Raw genomic sequence first — 22,386 nt, forward strand, 5'->3', positions numbered from 1 at the left:
AGGCTGCTCTGGAACTCGTAGGTTCAAGCCCTCCAACTGCCTCAGCCTCCCAAAGTGTTCGGACTCCAGGCCTGAGCCACCGTGCCAGCTGCATTCGGAAGATTTCTAATGAACTGCTCTACTATGCACATGCACACACATCATCTCAGGACTGTCTTCAATCTGGCTTTGCTCTCCTATAGAAACTAGACATTAAGAGACAGACAGGCCGGGCGCAGTGGCTCACGCCTGTAATCCCAGCACTTTGGGAGGCCGAGGTGGGCGGATCACACGTCAGGTGATCGAGACCATCCTGGCCAACGTGGTGAAACCCCATCTCTACTAAAAATACAAAAAAATTAGCTGGGCGTGGCGGCACACGCCTGTAGTCCCAGCTACTCAGGAGGCTGAGGTGGAAGAATGGCGTGAACCCAGGAGGTGGGGCTTGCAGCGAGCAGAGATCGCACCACTGCACTCCAGCCTCGGTGACAGAGCGAGACTCCGTCTCAAAAAAAAAAAAAAAAAAAAAAAGACAGATAATTCATACTCCAGGAGTTCTCAAGCAAGGCTTTTAAATGATGAAAGATTAACTTAAGTATGGCTCACAGCAGTTGTTCAGTCCCCCTCTTATTTATCATGAAAATTCCTAGTGGGCAGGGTCACAGTAAAATATAGGATCAAGTTCTAAGAAATTAATAGTTAAATTCAACACCACAGGTCTCTGATTGTAGGCAATTTTTACATTTTGCTGCAAACACTAGTACATAGAAGCTGTCAGTTTTCCCCCAATTGAAATGATCTTATTTTGCTAATATCCTTATAATTGCAAAACACAAATATTTTAAATGAAGAGTGCTACACTCAAACTGTCATAATCTAGTTTAGCAGGCAAGGCGTACATAAATAATGCAACATTTTACAGTCTACCCCAAAACCAATCATTTACAATGGCTAATCCAGTTTAATGCAAACAACTAGGTGAATTTACGGCTGATTTTGGATTTGAAGATGCACTGCTGGAATTACAGTGTGAGAGAAGCCTGGTGAGGAGTCGTAGGTCCATAGAGAACACAGGTTTTATATCTTTTGAATTCCAAGCAGTCAAGGAATGATCATCAATGAGAGGAACTGCAAGCGTTAAAAACACATTAGATCCCAGAAGCCATCAATCAGGCAAAAACAAACAAACAAAAAAACAAACCAAAAGCCAGTTCTTAAATTTTAAAATATGCTACGTAGCAGGGTGGTCTCCAAATTTCTTTTCTCGTCTTTTTTTTTTTTTTGAGAGGGGTTCATGCTCTGTCGCCCAGGCTGGAGTGCAGTGGTGCAATTATGGCTCAGTGTAGCCTCAACCTCCTAGGCTCAAGTGATCCTCCCACCTCAGTCTTCTGAGTAGCTGGGACTACAGGTGTGTGCCACCGTGCCTAGCTAATTTTTGTATTTTTTGTAGAGATGGGGTTCTGCCATGTCACCCAGGCTGGTACAAATTTGAATCTTCACTTTAATTTCTAGATCTCAATGATGTCATCAGCCAAGAAACTTTCACATGTGGTGTAGCTTGACACAGACCAGTGTAGCATGTCATGTCTCTGCTAACTATAGCTAAGGCAAAAAAAAAAAAAAAAAAAAAAAAAGCCACAGGCTGAATGAAATCATTAAATTCTCTCTAGTATTTGCAGGAAGAGAAGAGCCATTCTACAGAGAAATCTGATGCGCACAAAGCCACAACCTCTTTGTTTTGGCAAAGCAGCTTCTAGAAAAACCTCAAGAGGAAAGGGGACAGGACAGAGAGGGACACCCCAGTGCAGTGGCCGTCTGTTTTTTAAAAGAGATAGGGAGTTACAATGTTGCCCAGGCTGGCCTTGAACTCCTGTGCACAGGTGATTCTCTCACTTCCGCCTCCCAAGTAGCTGCAACTACAGGTGCACATCACCACACCCAGCCCATTTCTTTCATCTTAATCTGACAGGTCGTTGTTTAAAATGTCCTGAAATCATCCCCAGGATTATGTAAAAACAGTAAAAAGTAAAAACAGCAGCCGGGTGCCGTGGCTCACGCCTGTAATCCCAGCACTTTGGGAGGCTACAGCGGGTAGATCACAAGGTCAGGAGATCAAGACCAGCCTGGCCAACATAGTGAAACCCCGTCTCTACTAAAAATACAAAAATTAGTTGGGCATGGTGGCACATGTCTATAATCCCAGCTACTCAGGAGGCTGAGGCAAAAGAATTGCTTGAACCAGGGAGTTGGAGGTTGCAGTGAGCCAAGACTGTGCCACTGCACTCCAACCTGGGTGACAGAGCAAGACTCCATCTCAAAAAAAAAAAAAAAAAAAAAAAAAGTAAAAATAGCAAGGGGAAGAAAACTTATTGCAGAATGCTACCTATTTAAGAAGGAATGATTATAAATACATATGTGTATTTCCTTGAGTTTGAAAAAATGGGTTGGGCACGGTGGCTCACGCCTGCAATCCCAGCACTTTGGGAGGCCAAGGCAGGCAGATCACTTGAGGTCAGTAGTTCAAGACCAGCCTGGCCAACATGGTGAAACCCCATCTCTACTAAAAATACAAAAAAAAAAAAAAAAAAAAAAGAGCCGGGCATGGAGGCATGCACCTGTAATCCCAGCTGCTCAGAAGACTGAAGCAGGAGAATAGCTTGAACCCAGGAGGCAGGGCCTGCAGTGAGCTGACATTGTGCCACAGCACTCCAGCCTGGGCAACAGAGCAAGACCCTGGCTCGAAAATATAAATACAAATAAAGGAATGATAAATTATAAAATTGTTTAAATAGTAACCCATGAGGAAGTAAAGGATTAGGGTGAATGAGATAGAAGAAAGAAGTTAGACTTCTGACTATTCTTTTGAGATTTGATTTTTTTTCATTTCACAGGTAGAGAAATTAGAAATATATTTTATTACAAAACAAAATTAACAACAAAAAAGGCACTCCCTAAAAATCTGAAGTAAGATGAAACAAACGAACCTCTGTCCTGACTCCATGCAGAAAATTCAGAATGGAAACGTTCCAAATGACTTTGAAATCCATCATGAGAGTCTCCAAGGACAAAAAAGAAATGTAAGAGTAAAAAACAGCTATTTTCAGAAATCACTTTGTTGATGGTAATGTTAGTTTTGAGACTCTTGGGGCATATTGTGAGATAAAATTAATGAGTAATATGTTGGCTGAGGACTGGATTTTTTGGCAAGGGATTTTTTTTCTTTTTTTTAAGAGATAAGGTCTTCTGTGTTGCCCAGGCTGGCCTCAAACACCTGAGCTCAAGTGATCCCCCCGCCTCAGCCTCCTGAGTAGCTAGGATTACAGGTGTGCACCACTGCAGTCACAAGATTTTTGAATGGCAGATATAGATGGACAATTCATGAAATTAAGTAAAAACCTGCAGATGTGAAACTGAATAAAGTATCAGCAAGTATATGCTGGGTACAGTGGCTCACACCTGCAATCCCAGCACTTGGGGAGGTCGAGGCAGGAGGATCACTTGAGCCCAAGAGTTTGAGACCAGCTTGGGCAACATGGCAAAACTCCATCTTTACCCAATAAAAAAAAAAAAATTAGCTGGGTGGGGTGGCAAAGAAGGAAGGAAGGAAGGGAGGGAGGGAAGGAGGAAGTGGAAGAGGGAAGGAGAAGGATGGGAAAGGAAGGGGAGGGGAGAGGAAGAAAGGAAAAGAAAGGAAAGGAATCAATAAGAACTTGCAACATATTTTATCTTAAGAATAGTAATAGTATTTACTATCTTAAGAATAGTAATAGTATTTACTATCTTAAGAATAGTAATAGTAATTCCTAGCTCTGCTGCAAAAGCTTCTAGAAACAATGACTAACCTGGTACCATCCCTAGTGCCCAGATGAACTTTTCAATACGACTTCCCAGCAAAATAAACCAGGTCTCCTGGGAGAAATGGTTGATTCCAGATCTGAGAGAGGAAAAAATATGAGCCTAGAACAACCTGTGATACCAGAAAGCAAGGAAGCCATCAAAGACTACAGTGGATATGATAAAAAAGACTCACGAGCCAAGCTGAATAAATTCCCCATGGCCAAAGACGGTTAACTGTGCCTCAGTAAAGATACTAAGTGTAATGAATTGAAAAATAAATAAAAAAAGTTGTAATCCAGTGGGGCACAGTGGCTCACACCTGTAATCTCAGCACTTTGGGAGGCAGAAGCAGGAGGATCACTTGAGCCCAGGAGTTTGAGATCAGCATGGGCAACAGAGTAAGACCTCATCTCTATTTAATAAAAAGAAAAAAAAAAGTCATCCATGAGTTCATAAGACACTACAAAGGAAAACCAAACCACCCTCTTTGGTCACTTTTGGAAGATGCTAGGGAACCACCAACTCATTGTTTTTATTTATTTATTTTTATTTATTTAATTTATTTATTTTTTGAGACAGAGTTTTGCTCTTGTTGCCCAGGCTGGAGTACAGTGGCGCAATCTCAGCTCATCACAACCTCTGCCTTCTGGGTTCAAGCGTTTCTCCCGCCTCGGCCTCCCAAGTAGCTGGGACTACAGGCATGCGCCACCACGCCCAGCTAATTTTGTATTTTTAGTAGAGACGGGGTTTCTCCATGTTGGTCAGGCTGGTCTCGAACTCCCGACCTCAGGTGATCCACCTGCCTTGGCCTCCCAAAGTGCTGGGATTATAGGCATGAGCCCCTGCGCCCAGCCAACTCATTATTTTTAAAACTGATAAAGCAAAAGAATGAAACTTTTTTTTTTTTTGGAGATGTAGTCTCACCCAGGTGGAGTGTAGCGGTACGATCTTGGCTCACTGCAACCTCCGCCTCCTGGGTTCAAGCGATTCTCCTGCCTCAGCCTCCCAAGTAGCTGGGACTACAGATGTGTACCATCACACCTGGCTAAATTTGTATTTTTAATAGAGATGGGGTTTCTTTTTTTTTTTTTTTTTTTTGAGACGGAGTCTCGCTCTGTCGCCCAGGCTGGAGTGCAGTGGCGCAATCTCGGCTCACTGCAAGCTCCGCCTCCCGGGTTCACGCCATTCTCCTGCCTCAGCCTCTCCGAGTAGCTGGGACTACAGGCGCCCGCCACCACACCCGGCTAATTTTTCTTGTATTTTTAGTAGAGACGGGGTTTCACCGTGGTCTCGATCTCCTGACCTTGTGATCCGCCCGCCTCGGCCTCCCAAAGTGCTGGGATTACAAGCGTGAGCCACCGCGCCCGGCCCCTGAGATGGGGTTTCTCTGTGTTGGCCAGGATGGTCTCGAACTCCTGACCTCAGGCGATCCACCCGCCTCAGCCTCCCAAAGTGCTGGGATTACAGGCATGAGCCACTGTGCTCGGCCAAGAATCAAACATTTATCCTGCTTTACCTGATGAACTGTACTTCAAAGTTACTAATAACTAATAAGGAGAAGTTTCCTTTCATAGAAGTACCTCAGCTAATAAATGAAGGGACAAATAGAATTGGAATATCATTATTTGCAACTCTAAATGAATTAATGGATCTAGGCAATGATCATCAGTGACTGCTCACATCACGAAGACACAATCTAACATGTGCCTCCAGACGGTAGTATATACCACATACCACCTGCAAAGTATTCTTGCTCCCCCCTCCCCAAGCAAAAAAAACAAAAATCAACCCTGTATTGATCAAGCTCCTCCTCCTCCCCCTCCCCTTCCCCCCCCCCTTCTTCCTTTTTTCTGAGGCGGAGTCTCGCTCTGTCGCGGAGGCTGGAGTGCAGTGGCGCGATCTCGGCTCACAGCAACCTCTGCCTACCGGGTTCAAGTGATTCTCCTGTCTCAGCCTCCTGAGTAGCTGGGATTACAGGCGCCCGCCACTATGCCTGGCTAATTTTTTTCATGGGTTTTGCCATGTTGGCCAGGCTAGTCTCAAACTCCTAACCTCAGCTGATCCACCTGCCTCGGCCTCCCAAAGTGCTGGGATTATAGGCATGAGCCATCTGCCCACTTCCCCACTTTTTTCTTTTTAAGACAAAGTCTTGCTCTGTCACCCAGGCTGGAGTGCAGTCGTGCAATCATAGCTCACTGCAGACTCAAACTATTGGGCTCAAGCGATCTTCTCATCTCAGCCTCCCAAGTAGCTGGGACAAAAGGCACATACCACCACTCCTGGATATTTTTTTTTTCTTTGAGGCGGAGTCTCACTCTGTCGCCCAGGCTGGAATGCAGTGGCGCGATCTCGGCTCACTGCAAGCTCCGCCTCCCGGGTTCATGCCATTCTCCTGCCTCAGCCTCTCCGAGTAGCTGGGGCTACAGGCGCCCACCACCACGCCCGGCTAATTTTTTGTATTTTTAGTAGAGACGGGGTTACACCGTTGTCTCGATCTCCTGACCTTGTGATCCGCCCACCTCGGCCTCCCAAAGTGCTGGGATTACAAGCGTGAGCCGCCGCGCCTGACCTGGCTATTTTTTTTTTTTCGTAGAGACAGCGCTGCTGTACCTAACAATATGCTTCTATCTGTATTTAAAGTTGAATTATCGACTTTAGACAGTTTCAGTTGCCTTAATTCTGTTCTATTCAGATATATTTTTAGAATTTTTTTTTTTTTTTTTTTTTTTTTTGAGACGGAGTCTTGCTCTAACGCCTAGGCTAGAGGGCAGTGGCTCGATCTCAGCTCACTGCAAGCTCTGCTTCATGGGTTCATGCCATTCTCCTGCCTCAGCCTCCTGAGTGCTGGGACTACAAGGCCCCGCCACCACGCCCGGCTAATTTTTTATATTTTTTTAGTAGAGACGGGGTTTCACCGTGTTAGCCAGGATGTTCTTGATCTCCTGACCTCGTGATCCGCCGGCCTTGGCCTCCTAAAGTACTGGGATTACAGGCATGAGCCACCGCACCCGGGCTAGATATATTTTTAGAATTTTTTTTAAAAATTGAAATATACATACAGAAAAGCATATCTGTTATAAACGTTAAGTCTTTTTTTTTTTTTTTTTGAGACAGAGTCTCGCTGTGTCCCCCAGGTTGGAGTGCAGTGGCGCGATCTCAGCTCACTGCAAACTCCGCCTCCTGGGTTCGCGCCATTCTTCTGCCTCAGCCTCCTGAGTAGCTGGGACTAAAGGTGCCCGCCAACACGCCCGGCTAATTTTTTGTATTTTTAGTAGAAACGGGATTTCACCATGTTAGCCAAGATGGTCTCAATCTCCTGACCTCGTGATCCGCCCGTCTCGGCCTCCCAAAGTGTTGGGATTACAGGCGTGAGCCACCGCACCCGGCCTATAAACGTTAAGTCTTAAGAATTTATTTACCAGGAGCCCCAATTCCCTCTCATGCTCATTCGCCATTACCAACCCCTCTCTCAGTATCCCAATTTCTATCACCATGGGTTATACCTGTTTGCAGTCTTCAGAATCTGACTTCTTTCATGTAAATTATTAAATAATAATAATAATTATTATTATTTTTGAGATGGAGTCTCCCTCTTGTCGCCCAGGCTGGCGTGCAGTGGCGTGATCTCGGCTCACTGCAACCTCCGCCTCCTGGGTTCAAGCAATTCTCCTGCCTCAGCTTCCCGACTAGCTGGGATTACAGGAATGTGCCACCATGCCCAGCCAATTTTTGTATGTTTAGTAGAGACAGGGTTTCACTATGTTGGCCAGGCTAGTCTCAAAATCCTGACCTCAGGTGATCCACCTGCTTCTGCCTCCCAAAATGCTAGGATTACAGGTGTGAGCTGCTGCGCCCAGCCTTTTCATGTCAATCATGTGTGTGGGATTCATTCATATTGTTGTGAAGGCACGTTCATTCACTGGAACAGAATTACTGTGTAGTTTCCATCTTCTGAACACATTACAACTTATTTACCCTTTCTACTATTTAGAGACATTTCAGCTGCTTCTAGTTTAGGGCTATTATGAATAATGTTGCTGTGAACATTCTTGTACAATGGTTGTGATATGTGTGGATACACATTTCTGTTGGATGTAAACTTAGGAGTGGAATTGCTGGGTCACAGGGTATGAGCAAGCTCAACTCTTGTAAATCTTCCTAAAGATATGTTCTCCTGAATGTTACCAGTTGACACCCAGCCGCGTTGAGAGGATCGGCAATTGCTCTGCATCCTTGCCAACACTAGATGGTCTATCCAGTATGCCATTATGTTTTTAATTTGCAGTTCTCTAATAACTAATGAGATTTAACATCCTTTTAGGTATCTTTTGACTCAAAAATAAATACATAAATAAAACAAAATGCCTGTGAATTGGGAAGTCTGCAATCTGCATTTTGGGGAACAGATGGTTTAAAATTAAATGTTTAAAAATAACCTTATTATTTGCCATACTTTGTAGAAATAACAACGGAGCAAGTAATAAATACCAGGTATCTTCTCAGAAGGTCAATGTGACTCAATATTTCTTTTTCTTTTTTTTTTTGAGATGGAGTCTTGCTCTGTCGCCCAGGCTGGAGGGCAGTGGCACGATTCTGGCTCACTGCACACTCCGTCTCCTGGGTTCACACCATTCTCCTGCCTCAGCCTCTCGAGTAGCTGGGACTATAGGCGCCCACCACCACGCCCAGCTATTTTTTTGTATTTTTAGTAGAGACGGGGTTTCACCGTGTTAGCCAGGATGGTCTCGATCTCCTGACCTTGTGATCCGCCCGCCTCGGCTTCCCTAAGTGCTGGGATTACAGGCGTGAGCCGCTGCACCCGGCCTAAATGTGACTCAATATTAAATTAGTTTGCATTTTAGGCTGGGTGCAGTGGCTCATGCCTGTAATTCCAGCACTGTGGGAGGCCGAGGCAGGTGGATCACTTGAGCCCAGGACTTCAAGACCAACCTGGGCAACCTAGGGAGACCCTGTCTCTATAAAATAATACAAAAATTAGCCAGGCATGGTGGCACATGCCTGTAGGCGCAGCTATTAGGGAGGCTGACAGGGGAGGATCACATGAGCCTGGGAGGTCGAAGTTGCAGTGTGCCATGAGTGCGCCACTACACTCCAGCCCTGGCAACAGAGTGAGACCCAGTCTCAAAATAAAAAAAAAATTAAGCTTGGTGGAATTATTTATATCCGACCGCTCAAGGTCATCGCCAAGGTCTGAGTTATCACAAAAAAAACTTGCAACTTCCGGCATAAATGGGTTAACGGTCACAGGAGGGACTCTCCAGGCGGAGGGATTAGAGCTGTAGCTCAACATTACTGGAGCATCAAATACAGGGGCAGCGGGGAAGAAATGGTGGGAAATGACAATACAATACATTTTACTGAGCATTGCTACATACCAGGCACTAAGTTAAGTACACTTAATCCTCAGAACAACCCTATGTGGTAGATACTATGATCATTCCTCATTTTACAGATGAGGAAACTGAAGTTTAGCAAAGTTAAGTAGCCCGTTCTATGTAAAGCCAGACAGGGACCAGCTCACAAAAAGCCTTTTCCACATCTATGCAAGAAGGTTTTGGTGTTATCCACAGTACTTCAGTTAAACAAAACACCAATGTCAAGTATGTCACAAGGAAGTTTATGCAGAGTACAGATAACTGAAAGAGATCAATGCAGTTAAGTCCCGAGGAAGGGAGAGATGTCCAGGTTCTGTGGGCTGAATGCTTACGGGAACTTTACGCAAGTAAGTTGGAATTGGGCTGGGTTGCAGTGGAGGACGTCAGAGGGAAGGATCAGAACGGGGTATAAGCAAAGGCTGTACAAAGTCAGCTCTGACTTTGGCACCATGGGAAGGCTGTGGAGACGGTACAGTCAGGACAACTGGGAGTGATTAGGATGGAAAGTCAGGACAGATCCGGGAGTCCCAAGGAGCCAAACGAGGAGCTGTGCTTCCTCCCGCAGGTGGTAGGCGGCCACTCAGGAGTGGGTGAGCAGGATGCTGACCGCAGGATGAATCCAAGTCACTCGCAGATGAGAAGCTGCTAGGATGGTCCATAAGCAAGATGTGAGGGCCAACATGAGCAGGTTCTGGCCAGGCCAGGAACAACATAGGGCCATGGCGGGCAGAGTGTCAGAGTGACATTAGGTGCTCAGGCTGTGAAATCAGACTCATCTGGGCCCTAACCTGACTTTTTGGAGCCTCCAGTAGACGGACAGTAATACCATCTACTTCACTCGATTGCTGTCAGGTGGAAATAAAATGAGACTATAATGTATGTGAAGTATTCAAACAACAACAAATATTATATCCAGTGCTTCAAATCTACTAAATCTACCGGTTCCTGTGCACGATGTTGCTCTTTAATGCAAGTCCTACACCATTCCTTTAAACATTCAACAAACGTTGGGAACACCACCCACCTACCTACGAGTCAGACGCCGGCGACTCCTCCTCCATAAAGCAGTCCTTGACTAGCCCCAGCCTGAGCCATTTCCTTTTCTCAACTCCTGGCCACTCTTGCCCCTACCATTCACGGCAGCACTTACTTATATGCAAATCTGCTGCAAATCTGCATCAACAGCTCCACGTGTTTTTCTTTCCTATAAAACTGATCATTGTGAGTAACAGAAAACAATGTCTGATTTGTTTATCGTCACAATGAAGACCACACTTAAGAAGAAAAGTAACTAAGAAGAGGGTCCTAAGCTTTGGTTTTGCTCAAGAGCTCAGCCCCTGGCCATCACATCAATTCTGTAGCATAATGCACAGCCTCGTACAGTACTGGTTTTCAAACTATTTCTTTCTTCTTTTTGAGAGCGAGTCTCACTCTGTCACCCAGGCTGGTGGGCAGTGGCGTGACCTCGGCTCACTGTAACCTCTGCCCACTGTAACCTCCGCCTTGCAGGTTCAAGTGATTCTCCTGCCTCAGTCTCCCCAGTAGCTGGAATTACAGGTGTGCGCCACCACACCCAGCTAACTTTTGTATTTTTAGTAGAGATGGGGTTTCATCATGTTGGCCAGGCTGGTCTTAAACTCCTGACTTCAGGTGATCCACCACCTTGGTCTCCCAAAGTGCTGGGATTACAGGCGTCAGCCACCACGGCCGCCCAAACCATTTCTTAACAGCAGGATTTATTTCAACAAATAAATCAACACATAACATTGATAAAAGCAGATGAGCTCTTTAAAATGAGAGGGAGGCCTCAAGTACCAGCCTGATGTCTGCCCCATCCTGGGGCACCTACACAGCATCCCTCAGCTATGTGGACACGACTGAAAACCTAAGGAGAAGGGAGCTGGGCACTGTCAGGATACCCAGCTCCAACACGCACAAAGTTGCCTAATTAATTTGACACCTCTCCTCCATCTGCTCTCCAAAAAGCCCTCTAGTTCTTACTCCCTAGACAGCCACATCCCAGGCTTAAAGGTAATGTCTTCAATGCAGGGGATCCTTTAGAAGCCCAGAGTTTCTGAGCAGTGCTCACACCAAGAGTGAACACCTCACTAGGGCTACCCTTTCCCCTTTTTCTCTTAACAAACGTCAGATTTCCTTAAAGCAAACCAAAACAAAGCTAAAATAATGCCTTGGGCAATTAGAGGAAAGCTGGAACAAAGAGGTAAGTGGCTTGTTAGAATTCTGCAGAGAACAGTCTGTAGAACATGCTTCCTTATATTCCTCATTAGTTGAAATTACGGAACAAAATTCTATCAACATTAGGACCTGTCTTTTTGTTGCTAAAATAAATCCAGACAACAGGAATGGGCTGAGTGTGGGCACTTGAATCACCAGTGAATTAGAATTTTTCAGCATTCAGCACCAACAGAAACGAGTCAGTAGGCCTGAGATAAGTGAAAACAGAAGTTGCCATAGTAACTTGCACATTTACCCTAAAATGGCGGGAGTGGGGGTGGGGAAATAGGTCAATGTTTCTGCTTAACTAGCTCTATTCCTTGTCTAAAGCAGCATCCTCCTCCTTCCTCACCCCTAACAGGAGCAAGAGGGGGAAAGTCAGATGGGCTTTTCAAAAGATGAGGGTGGGGAGAGGTCTAGGAAGAGGGAAGAGAACCAAGGGGACGGCCAAATAAAAACCTCGTGAGCACCCTGGGACGACCCCCTGGGGAAAGCAGTTGCTGATCAAGGGCAGCAGCGCTAAGAAACTGTTGCTGGGTTACTACAAATCAGGAATTGCCGTTTTTTCCTGTACGGCTGAAGTGCGTCTAATGGAACACTTGGGAGTGCATTATTAGCGGCCTGGGGCTGGGGTAGTGGTGGGGAGGGAGGAAGACTCTGGCAGGGGGTGAATCTGGGGCCCTCAGCATTCTCTGATGGTTGAGAACTATGAACGGGGCTGAAGGATGCCCCGAAACAGAGGAGAGGAGGAGAGGGAAGCTTAGGGGGTTCCTTTTCAAAATAAGCTGGTTTTGTTAACACAGAAGCAGTGTCCTTTACTACACGGACCTGACAAGGCTACTCACGCAGGAGGGCCAGGAGGGCCAGGAGGACTCGGTCTCGGAGCTGGTGTGGAGTGCCAGGGCGAGTTATCCGCTCTTCCACCTGCAGCGCCGACACATGTGGGAGGCGGGTGAAGCAGAAAGCACTTGAAAACAGGTGCAGTTCCACTTTGCTGCAGCTGTTAGTGTCTCCACGGGGATAACTCAGAGCATTACTAACGATTTTAACCATGTGGTGTGAGGGCCCTGGTATTCTAGAAAATGACAGGAAGGATAATCCTTCGGGGTGGTGAGGGGTGTCAAAAAAGGAGAGGCATCTTTTTAACCAGAGATTATTTCAAACACAAACCTCTAGATACCTTACTGCACTGTCCAGGAGTCTAAGCTTCATGGGAAGGGCCACTCAAATGGCACTGGGGAGTGTACTTGAACCCGGCAGCACTTCTAGCTGCAGAGTAGAAGGACGGGCTCAACCTCGAATTTCAGCTCCTGTTTTCAGAAACATGGTAGTATCTGCAAATTGTTCCCTTGTGTCTCATCTACCCTACAAGAGCAGGAAAAGAGACTCACACACACAGCAACATGTGAGATGACTTTACAGACCAAGAGGAGCCAAGAGCTTGGAAGAACAGCACCCAGAACAAGCCCGCTGTAGGGGCTGAGGAGAGACGCCAAGCAGCATGTGTCAGGTCCCCGCACATACTAAGAAAGGAACAGCACGTGCTGGGCAGTGTGTGCAGACACTTCAGCTGGGAATCTCTAGGCAACAAGAAGCCAACCACACCTGGGAGGGAACTGTGAGAAGCAAGAGATGCTATTCTGTCACTGCCTCTCAGCACTGCCCGGAAAATCATTCAGTCTGGCCAGCTCAGAGGTGGTTTTCCTTTACCTATAGCAGCACTGAGGACAAAGAGACAACTGTGAACAAATCTTTGAGACAGGATCTCACTCTGTTGCCCCAGGCTGAAATGCAGAAAGTGCAGTGACACGATCAGGGCTCACTGCAGCCTCTGCCTGCCAAGCTCAAGTGATCCTCCCACCTCAGCCTCCCCAGCAGCTAGGACTATAGGCACGTGCCATCAAAATACAAAAATTTTTGTATTTTTTGTAGAGACGGGGTTTCACCATGTTGCCTAGGCTGGCTTCGAACTCCTGAGTTCAAGTGATCTGCCTGCCTCAGCCTCCCAAAGGGTTGAGATCACAGGTGTGAGCCACCAGGCCTGGCCACAAATCATTTCTTTAAACTTTTTATTCCAGAAAATGTTCTAGCATACACAAAATAGAAAGAGATAATGATCTATCACCCAGCTTCAAAAATGGTTAATATTCTAGTGCTAATCTGAAAGCCAAGATAGAACCCTTCATTAGAATGATCCCCAAGTGTTACACATCAAAAGCCTGCAATCCAAAAAGTCAACTTCTACGTTCTCCAGGAGCCCCAGGAGGCAGCTATTCTAGGAAAGCGGCAGTGGTAAGGAAAAGAAAGAGACCTCACTTTCAATTCTTGAGGAATGTCCACCAGCGTAATTATACCTGCAAAATGTTTCTACAGGTTATGTTACCTGAATTTATGTTTTTTAAAAAAAATTTTATTTATTTAATTTTTAAGATTTTTGAGACAGAGTCTTGCTCTGTGGCCCAGGCTGGAGTGCAGTGGCACAATCTCAGCTCACTGCAACCTCTGTCTCCTGGGTTCAAGCAATTCTCATGCCTCAGCCTCCCTAGTAGCTGGGATTACAGGTGTGCCACCACGCCCAGCTAATTTTTGTATTTTTAGCAGAGATGCAGTTTCACCATGCTGGCCAGGCAGGTCTCAAACTCCTGGCCTCAAGTTATCCGCCCAGCTCAGCCTCCCAAAGTGCTGGGATTACAGGCATAAGCCACCATGCCCAGCCAAATTTTTAATTCCTAAAAGATACATTTCTGTCTGCTGAGCAAAAATCACTGTGTTGTACAGACTCACAGAGGAAGGCTCCACGGTCTCCAGGACCAGCCTTCTAGGACTGCGTCTTGGTTACAACCCCTTTCCATTTTGACATAAGCATTTGGGACAAACTTCAGTTAAACAGGACGCTACCAATTCAGTTCACTTATGACGGACCAAAACCCACCACGTGCTGGCAGGTGGTGAAGCTGAGCAAGGTCTGTACTTACTGGTACTGTGACATCATCATAAAAACTCCAAGCTAAGGCCCATCTCATTGTCCGACCTTGACAGAATTCAGTGTAGGTGACTTTAGGAACCTGAAACCAACAAAGACGGCAGCTCATCAAACTGAAATCATTCTACCAATATGTTTCCGGCTGCTGCGTCATGCTATATTATGTTGATCCTTCTTTTTAATCAGTTAACAAACAATATTATCAAACAACAGTTATAGATAGCTGCCTAATAATGAATGAATAAATCATCTCTCAACAGCCATATTTTTTCCTCACATAAAACATAAGAGAATTTATAGATATGACTTGAAGGTTCAAATATATGAAACACTGAAAACACAGCTCTTTAGAGAATTATTTGTCATATGACTCAAGTGAGTTTTTTCGTTTTTTGTTTTTTTGAGACAGAGTCTTGCTCTGTCACCCAGGCTGGCATACAGTGTGTGGTCTTGGCTCACTGCAACCTCCGCCTCCCAGATTCAAGCAATTCTCCTGCCTCAGCCTCCCGAGTGGCTGGGATTACAGGTGCCCGCCACCATGCCCAGCTAATTTTTGTATTTTTAGTAGAGATGGAGTTTCACCATCTTGGCCAGGCTGGTCTCGAACTCCTGACCTCAGGCGATCCCCCCCACCTCAGCCTCCCAAAGTGCTGAGATTACAGGCGTGAGCCACCACACCCAGCCTCAAGTGATTTTTTGTTTTCTTTTTTAGAAAGAAAGTCAACCAAAGTCTGGCTAGACTAACAGGTAGGTAATCTGTTTTATCAATCAGGTTTTAGGAAAGGTAAAGGAACTAGTTTGTAGCTCTCACAATTTACCCAAGAAATGGTATTGTGAGGAAAAAAGGAGGAATGTCAGAGAGAAACCAGATACCAGAAACTCTGCTCCTCCCACTGCCTTGCATCTGACCCTTTCGCTGAGAAGTCCTCTGACTCACACCAAACCCCAGAAACTGGGAGGAAAGTGGAAGTGGCGGGGGGAGTATTCATTTTATTTAAAAGAAAATTTTTTTGGGAGACAGGGTCTCGCTCTGTCGTCCAGACTGTAGTGCAGTGGCGTGATCTTAGCTTGCTGCAACTTCGACTTTCCGGGCTCAGTGGATCCTCCCACCTCAGCCTCCTGGGTAGTGGGGACTACAGGCACGCGCCACCACACTTTGCTAACTTTTTGTATTTTTTTGTAGAGATGAGATTTCGCTGTGTTGCCCAGGCTGGTCTTGAATTCCTGGGCTCAAGCCATCTGCCCTCCTCAGCCTCCTAAAGTGCTGTGATTATAGACATGAGCCACTTTGCCCGGCCTGGGAGTACTTATTTGCGACCTGCCTTCTGAAACAGGAGCACAGGGCTCTGCTCTTGTGGAATGTCATCCTAGTGGGAAGCATATGGGACCGAGACTGTGTTCCGGTGCTGTTCCCCCAGAGCTAACTGCATGGCCTACAACAAGCCCTTAAACCTATGTAGCTTGAGTTTCTGGATCTATAAAGGAGTTGAACTTGTCTTGGAGGCATGGTAAAAAATAAAAATAAAAAAAAATTAAAAATAAAAAGGAGTTTGACGTGAGGTCAGTGGTAGATACCAGGTTTTTTGATTTCTGGTTTCTCTCTGACATTCTACTCATCCTGTTTTTCTCCACCTTTCTCTATAATTGTCAAAAAAGGCCTTGTTTTAATAATCTATAAAAAATATATTTTAGCCCTAAAAATATAGAACTTAGAAAACAAAACAAAAAACATATTTAGAGTTTTAGAGTACTAAAAAATTCTATACTCAAAACTACCATCAGAGTAGATATAGGTCAGGTGCGTGGGTCACGCCTGTAATCCCAGCACTTTGGGAGGCCAAGGTGGGAGGATCGCTTAAGGCCAGTAGTTTGAGCCCAGCTTGGGCAACACAGCGAGACCCTATCTTTATAAAACATAAGGATTACTTGAGTACAGGAGTTTGACCTAGTCTGGGCAACACAGAGACACCTTGTTTCTACTAAAAATTTAAAAATTAGCTGGGCGTGGTGGTGTGTGCCAACAGTCCCAGCTACTTGGGAGGCTGAAGTGGGAGAATTGCTTAAGCCTAGAAGTTTGAGGATGCAGCAAACTATGATCGTATAACCACACTACAGTCTGGTTGACAGAGCAAGACACCATCTTTTTTTTTTTTTGAGACAGAGTCTCGCTGTGTCACCAGACTGGAGTACAGTGGCACGATCTCAGCTCACTGCAACCTCTGCCTCCCAGGTTCAAGAGATTCTCCTGCCTCAGCCTCCCGAGTAGCTGGGACTACGGGTGTGGGCCACCATGCCCAGCTAATTTTTGTATTTTTAGTAGAGATGGGGTTTCACCATGTTGCCCAGGATGGTCTCAATCTCTTGATCTGATGATCCGCCCCGCATCGGCCTGCCAAAGTGCTGGGATCACAGGCGTGAGCCAGTGTGTCCAGCCTGAACCCATTTCTAAAAAAAAAAAAAAAAAGTAGATATATGAAAAATAACCTCAAGATGGACTAAAGACTTGAATATAAGACCTGAAAGTATAAAAAATACTAGAAGACTTGGTTCCAAAGGAAAAGAAATCATTAGGTGGGGTGCAATGGTGCACACCTGTAATCCCAGCACTTTGGGAGGCTGAGGTGAGAGGACTACTTGAGCCCAGGAGTTTGAGACCAGCCTGGGCAACACAGCAAGACCCCATCACTAGTAACGAAAAAAAAAAATTAGCTAGGCATGGTGCCATGTGCCTATAGTCCCAGCTACTCAGAAGGCTGAGGTAGGAGGATGGGCTGAGCCCAGGAGTCCAAGGTTACAGTGAGCCATGATCCTACCACTGTACTCCAGCCTGGGAACAGAGCTAGACTTGGTCTCAAAAAAAAAAAAAAAAAAAAAGAAAGAAAGAAAAGATATCTGGACTTGAATAAACTTAAGTATCCATCAACGAAGGCTTGGATAAAAAATGTAGTATATATACATAATGGAATACTATTCAGCCATAAAAAAGAATGAAATTGTGTCTTCAGCAACATGGACAGAACTGGAGGCCATTATCTTAAGTGAAACAACTGAGACATAGAAAGACAAATACCACATGTTCTTACTTCTAAGTAGGAGTTAAATCATGTCTACACATGGAAGCAAAATATGGAATGATAGGCAAAGGGAGACTTGTGGTTGGGGAGTGGGAGACCGGGTGATGGGAGGTTGCTTGGTGGGTAGGACACGCACAAGGACATGAATTGTTCCAGTGACAGTTACACTGAAGGCCCTGACTTCACCACAATGCAATATATCAATGTAGCAAAACTGTACTTGTGCCCCATGGATACAAAGAGAAGTAGCTACATAAGAATAGTAATGACGAAGCCTCACCCCTTGTATGCGAAGCTCTTCCTTCAGAGGTGCCAGGCTGCATTTCTTTCCCAGCATACAGCTATACCATCTAGGAAAAAAAAAAAATCAGACAAGTAAATACTGTTTATGTGGTTAAAATTTTAAACTAAGCATTGCTCAAGTGAATAAGATGAGAACAGTAACAAACAAACATTGAGTAAGGTCACAAGTGAAAAATAACAAGAATTACATACAATGTATTTTGACAAAGACCAAATCTAATGATGGAAAACAAGCCCAAGGCAACTTAAAAAAAATAAATAAATAAATGTACTTAGCCTCTCCAACGCTTCAGGGCTATATATTAAATATTTGGAAAAAGAGTAAAGAAGTCTCATCTGTCATGCTTACGACGAAGGCCGTTTAGCTCTAGGACAGAAATTAGAAAATAAAGAACAACAAAAACATCATACTAAGAGAACTTAAAATTAGATCCAGCATGAACCTGTATTGTGAGATGTCCTCATCTGTAAGTAATTTAAGGATAGATAATGCATTTGAGTTTCAACAGATCACGAAATCAATTTGCTCTTGAGTAAAAACAAATCCAGAAGAAGGAATGTGGAGAAGTTGGACTGAACTGATTAAAAGGTAAAGGGATAGAATGTATTGCTTCTGATTATTCTAAAAAGTGTGTAAAGGGCCTCTGCTTTAGCCCGTGAAAGATTAGTTACTATGGGAATTGCCCTTCCACCATAAACAACCAGGAAACCGGACAAAACATATAAAATAGCTGTTTTTCAGACACTGGACAAGTGGCAGTGCAGACCTATGGTCTCAGAAACAAACAAAGTGAGCCTGCATTTGCTAGAGCTTTCCTAGAAGGAAATTCCCAGACTGCACTACAGGGAAAAGAAATTCAAACACAGTCCAACGTCTTGCTGAGTTGATGAGACACAGATCAAAGTTCAGAGATGCTGACGGAGTTACGATTTGTAAAGCAAATTAACAAGAGCAAATGAAACCCAAGTAAGAAGAAGAAAGGAAAAAAAAATAAAATTAGAGCAGAAACTGAGGAAAGAGAAAACAGGAAAACAATGGAGAAGAATAATGAAACCAAGAGCTGGTTCTATGAAAACAAATTTTCTTGAAGTCAAGAAAAAAAGAAGACGTGAACTCTCAGTATCAGAACTGAAAGAGGGGACGTCCCGCAGGTCCTACGGGTATTAAGAGGGGACGTCCTGCAGGTCCCACAGGTATTAAGAGAGGACATCCTGCAGGTCCCACGGGTACTAAGAGGGGACGTCCCGCAGGTCCTATGGGTATTAAGAGAGGACGTCCCGCAGGTCCCACGGGTACTAAGGGGGGACGTCCCGCAGGTCCCACGGGTACTAAGAGGGGACGTCCCGCAGGTCCTACGGGTATTAAGAGAGGACGTCCCGCAGGTCCCACGGGTACTAAGGGGGGACGTCCCGCAGGTCCCACAGGTATTAAGAGGGGACGTCCCGCAGGTCCCACGGGTACTAAGAGGGGACGTCCCGCAGGTCCCACGGGTATTAAGAGGGGACGTCCCGCAGGTCCCACGGGTATTAAGAGGGGACGTCCCGCAGGTCCCACGGGTATTAAGAGGGGACGTCCCGCAGGTCCCACGGGTATTAAGAGGGGACGTCCCGCAGGTCCCACGGGTATTAAGAAGGGGCGTCCCGCAGGTCCCACGGGTATTAAGAGGGGACGTCCCGCAGGTCCCACGGGTATTAAGAGGGGACGTCCCGCAGGTCCTACCGGTATTAAGAGGGGACGTCCCGCAGGTCCCACGGGTATTAAGAGGCGACGTCCCGCAGGTCCCACGGGTATTAAGAGAGGACGTCCCGCAGGTCCTACGGGTATTAAGAGGGGACGTCCCGCAGGTCCTATGGGTATTAAGAGGGGACGTCCTGCAGGTCCTACGGATATTAAGAGGCGACGTCCCGCAGGTCCTACGGGTATTAAGAGGGGATGTCCCGCAGGTCCTACGGGTATTAAGAGGGGACGTCCCACAGATCCTACAGGTATTAAAGGGTGTGAAGAGGGTATAGAACAACTTTTTGCCAATAAATTTCACAACTTAGATGAAACAAATACCTTCAAAAACACAAACTACCCAAGATTACTCAGGAAGAAATAGATAACTTGAATAGTTTTTTTTTTTTTGAGATAGTCTTGCTCTGTTGCCCAGGCTGGAGTGCAGTGGTACCATCTGGGCTCACCGCCACCTCTGCCTTCCGGGTTGAGGCAATTCTCCTTCCTCAGCCTCCCAAGTAGCTGGGATTATATGTGTGTGCCACCACGCCCAACTAATATTTTGTTTTTGAGACGGAGTCTCACTCTGTCGCCCAGGCTGGAGTGCAGTGGCACGATCTCCACTCACTGCAACCTTCACTTGCCGGGCTCCACGCGATTTTCCCGCCTCAGCCTCCTGAGTAGTTGGGATTACAAGCGTGTGCCACCACACCCGGCTAATTTTCTTTTGTATTTTTAGTAGAGACAAGGTTTCACCATGTTGGCCAGGCTGGTCTCAAACTCCTGACCTCAGGTGATCCACCCGCCTCTGCCTCTCTAAGTGCTGGAATTACAAGCATGAGCCACCGTGCCCGACAGAGAAATACATAACTTGAATAGTTCTCTATCGATTAAAGAAACTGAATTTGTATTAAAAACTTTACAGACCCAAGTCACTTCACTAGTGAATTCTACTAAACATTTAAGGAAGAAACAATATTAATTATATGCAAACTCTTCCAAAAATTTTTAAAAGAGCGAACACTTCCCAACTCATCTTACAAGGCCAGTATTACATCGACAAATCATATCATCTTTTTTTTTTTCCCTGAGACAGAGTCTCACTGTGTTGCCCAGGCTGGAGTGCAGTGGTGCGATCTCGGCTCGCTGCAAGCTCCACCTCCTGGGTTCACGCCATTATCCTGCCTCAGTCTCCCGAGTAGCTGGGACTACAGGCGCCCGCCACCACACCCAGGTATTTTTTTATTTTTATTTTTAGTAGAGACGGGGTTTCACCGTGTTAGCCAGGATGGTCTGAATCTCCTGACCTTGTGATCCGTCCACCTCAGCCTCCCAAAGTGCTGGGATTACAGGTGTGAGCCACCGCGCCCAGCCTTATTTCTTATAATGATAAGAAAACTATAGACCAAGTATCCTTCATGAACATAAGATATAAAAATCCTTAACCAGGGAGGGTGGGCTGGGAAAAGGGAAGATGTTGGTGGGAGGGCACAAAGTTTCAGTCAGACAGCAGGAATAAGTTTTAGTTTTTGGCACAGCATGGTGACTATAGTTAACAATGACATATTGCATATTTCAAAATTGCTAAAAGATTAGACTTAAAATGTTCTCACCACACAAAAAATTGGGTGAGGAATAAGTTAGTTTGAATCATTTAACAATAAACACATACAGCCATGAGTCACATAAGGACATCTCAGTCAGTAACAGACGGCACTTACAACACGGGGTCCCGTAAGATTAAAACGGAGTTGAGGCCAGGCAAGGTGGCTCACACTCTGGGAGGCTAAGGCGGCAGATCACTTGAGGCCAAGAGTTCGAGACTAGCCTGGCCAACATGGTGAAACTCTGTCTCTGCTAAAAATACAAAAATTAGCCAGATGTGGTGGTGGGCACCTGTAATCTCAGCTACTCAGGAGGCTGAGGCAGGAAAATAGCTTGAACCCCAGAGGTGGAGGTTGCAGTGAGCGGAGATCACGCCACTGCACTCCAGCCTGGGCTACAGAGCGAGACTCTGCCTCAAAATAAAATAAAGTAAAATAAAATAAAATAAAATGAAGTTGAAAAATTCCTATTGCCTAGTGATGTCGTAGCTGTTGCAACATCATAGCACAATTTTTAAAAATAAAGTGTAGCTTAAGTGTACAGTGTTTATAAAGTCTACAATACTATACAGTGATGTTCTAGGCCTTCACATTTGCTCGCCACTCTCTCACTGACTCACCCAGAGCAGGTTCTAGTCCTGCAAGCTCCACTCATGGTAAGTGCCCTACGCAGGTGGGCCTTTTTTTTTTTTTTTTTTTTGATGGAGTTTCGCTCTGTCGCCCAGGCTGGAGTGCAGTGGCATGATCTTGGCTCACTGCAAACTCTGCCTCCCGGGTTCAAGCAATTCTCCTGCCTCAGCCTCCCGAGCAGATGGGACTACAGGCACCCCCCCCACCACTCCCAGCTAATTTTTGTATTTTTAGTAGAGATGGGGTTTCACCATGTTGGCCAGGTGAACTCCTGACCTCAGGTGTTCCGCCAACTTAGGCCTCTCAAAGTCCTTGAATTAGAGGCGCATGCCACCATGCTAGGCTAATTTTTTGTATTTTTAGTAGAGACAGGGTTTCACCATGTTAGCCACAATGGTTTCCATCTCCTAACCTTGTGATCCACCCACCTTGGCCTCCCAAAGTGCTGGGATTACAGGTGTGAGCTGCCGTGCTCGGCCCATTTTTATCTTTAATTTTTACTGTCCCTTTTCTATGTTTGATATGTTTACATACACAAAACTTACCATTGTGCTAAAACTGCCCATGGTATTCAATACAGTAACATGCTGTACAGGTTTGTAGCCTAGGAAACACAGGCTATTATTAC

The 22,386-nt window shown here is 45.5% G+C and overlaps 1 protein-coding gene across 1 annotated transcript in view; it reads right to left on the bottom strand.

Annotated features, from left to right (window-relative positions):
* The window catches only part of METTL16 (methyltransferase 16, RNA N6-adenosine), a 99,723-nt gene that overhangs the window by 10,878 nt on the left and 66,459 nt on the right, over window positions 1-22,386 (bottom strand). Inside the window, exons 7-8 of the mRNA XM_055258429.2 lie at window positions 17,785-17,854; window positions 14,423-14,512 (exon numbers count right to left, since the gene is read on the bottom strand). Coding sequence (XP_055114404.1) covers window positions 14,423-14,512; window positions 17,785-17,854 — 160 coding nt within the window. The remainder of the gene's footprint in view (window positions 1-14,422; window positions 14,513-17,784; window positions 17,855-22,386) is intronic.

Source organism: Symphalangus syndactylus, chromosome 20 (genome assembly GCF_028878055.3).
Source record: "Symphalangus syndactylus isolate Jambi chromosome 20, NHGRI_mSymSyn1-v2.1_pri, whole genome shotgun sequence".
Taxonomy (NCBI): domain Eukaryota; kingdom Metazoa; phylum Chordata; class Mammalia; order Primates; family Hylobatidae; genus Symphalangus; species Symphalangus syndactylus.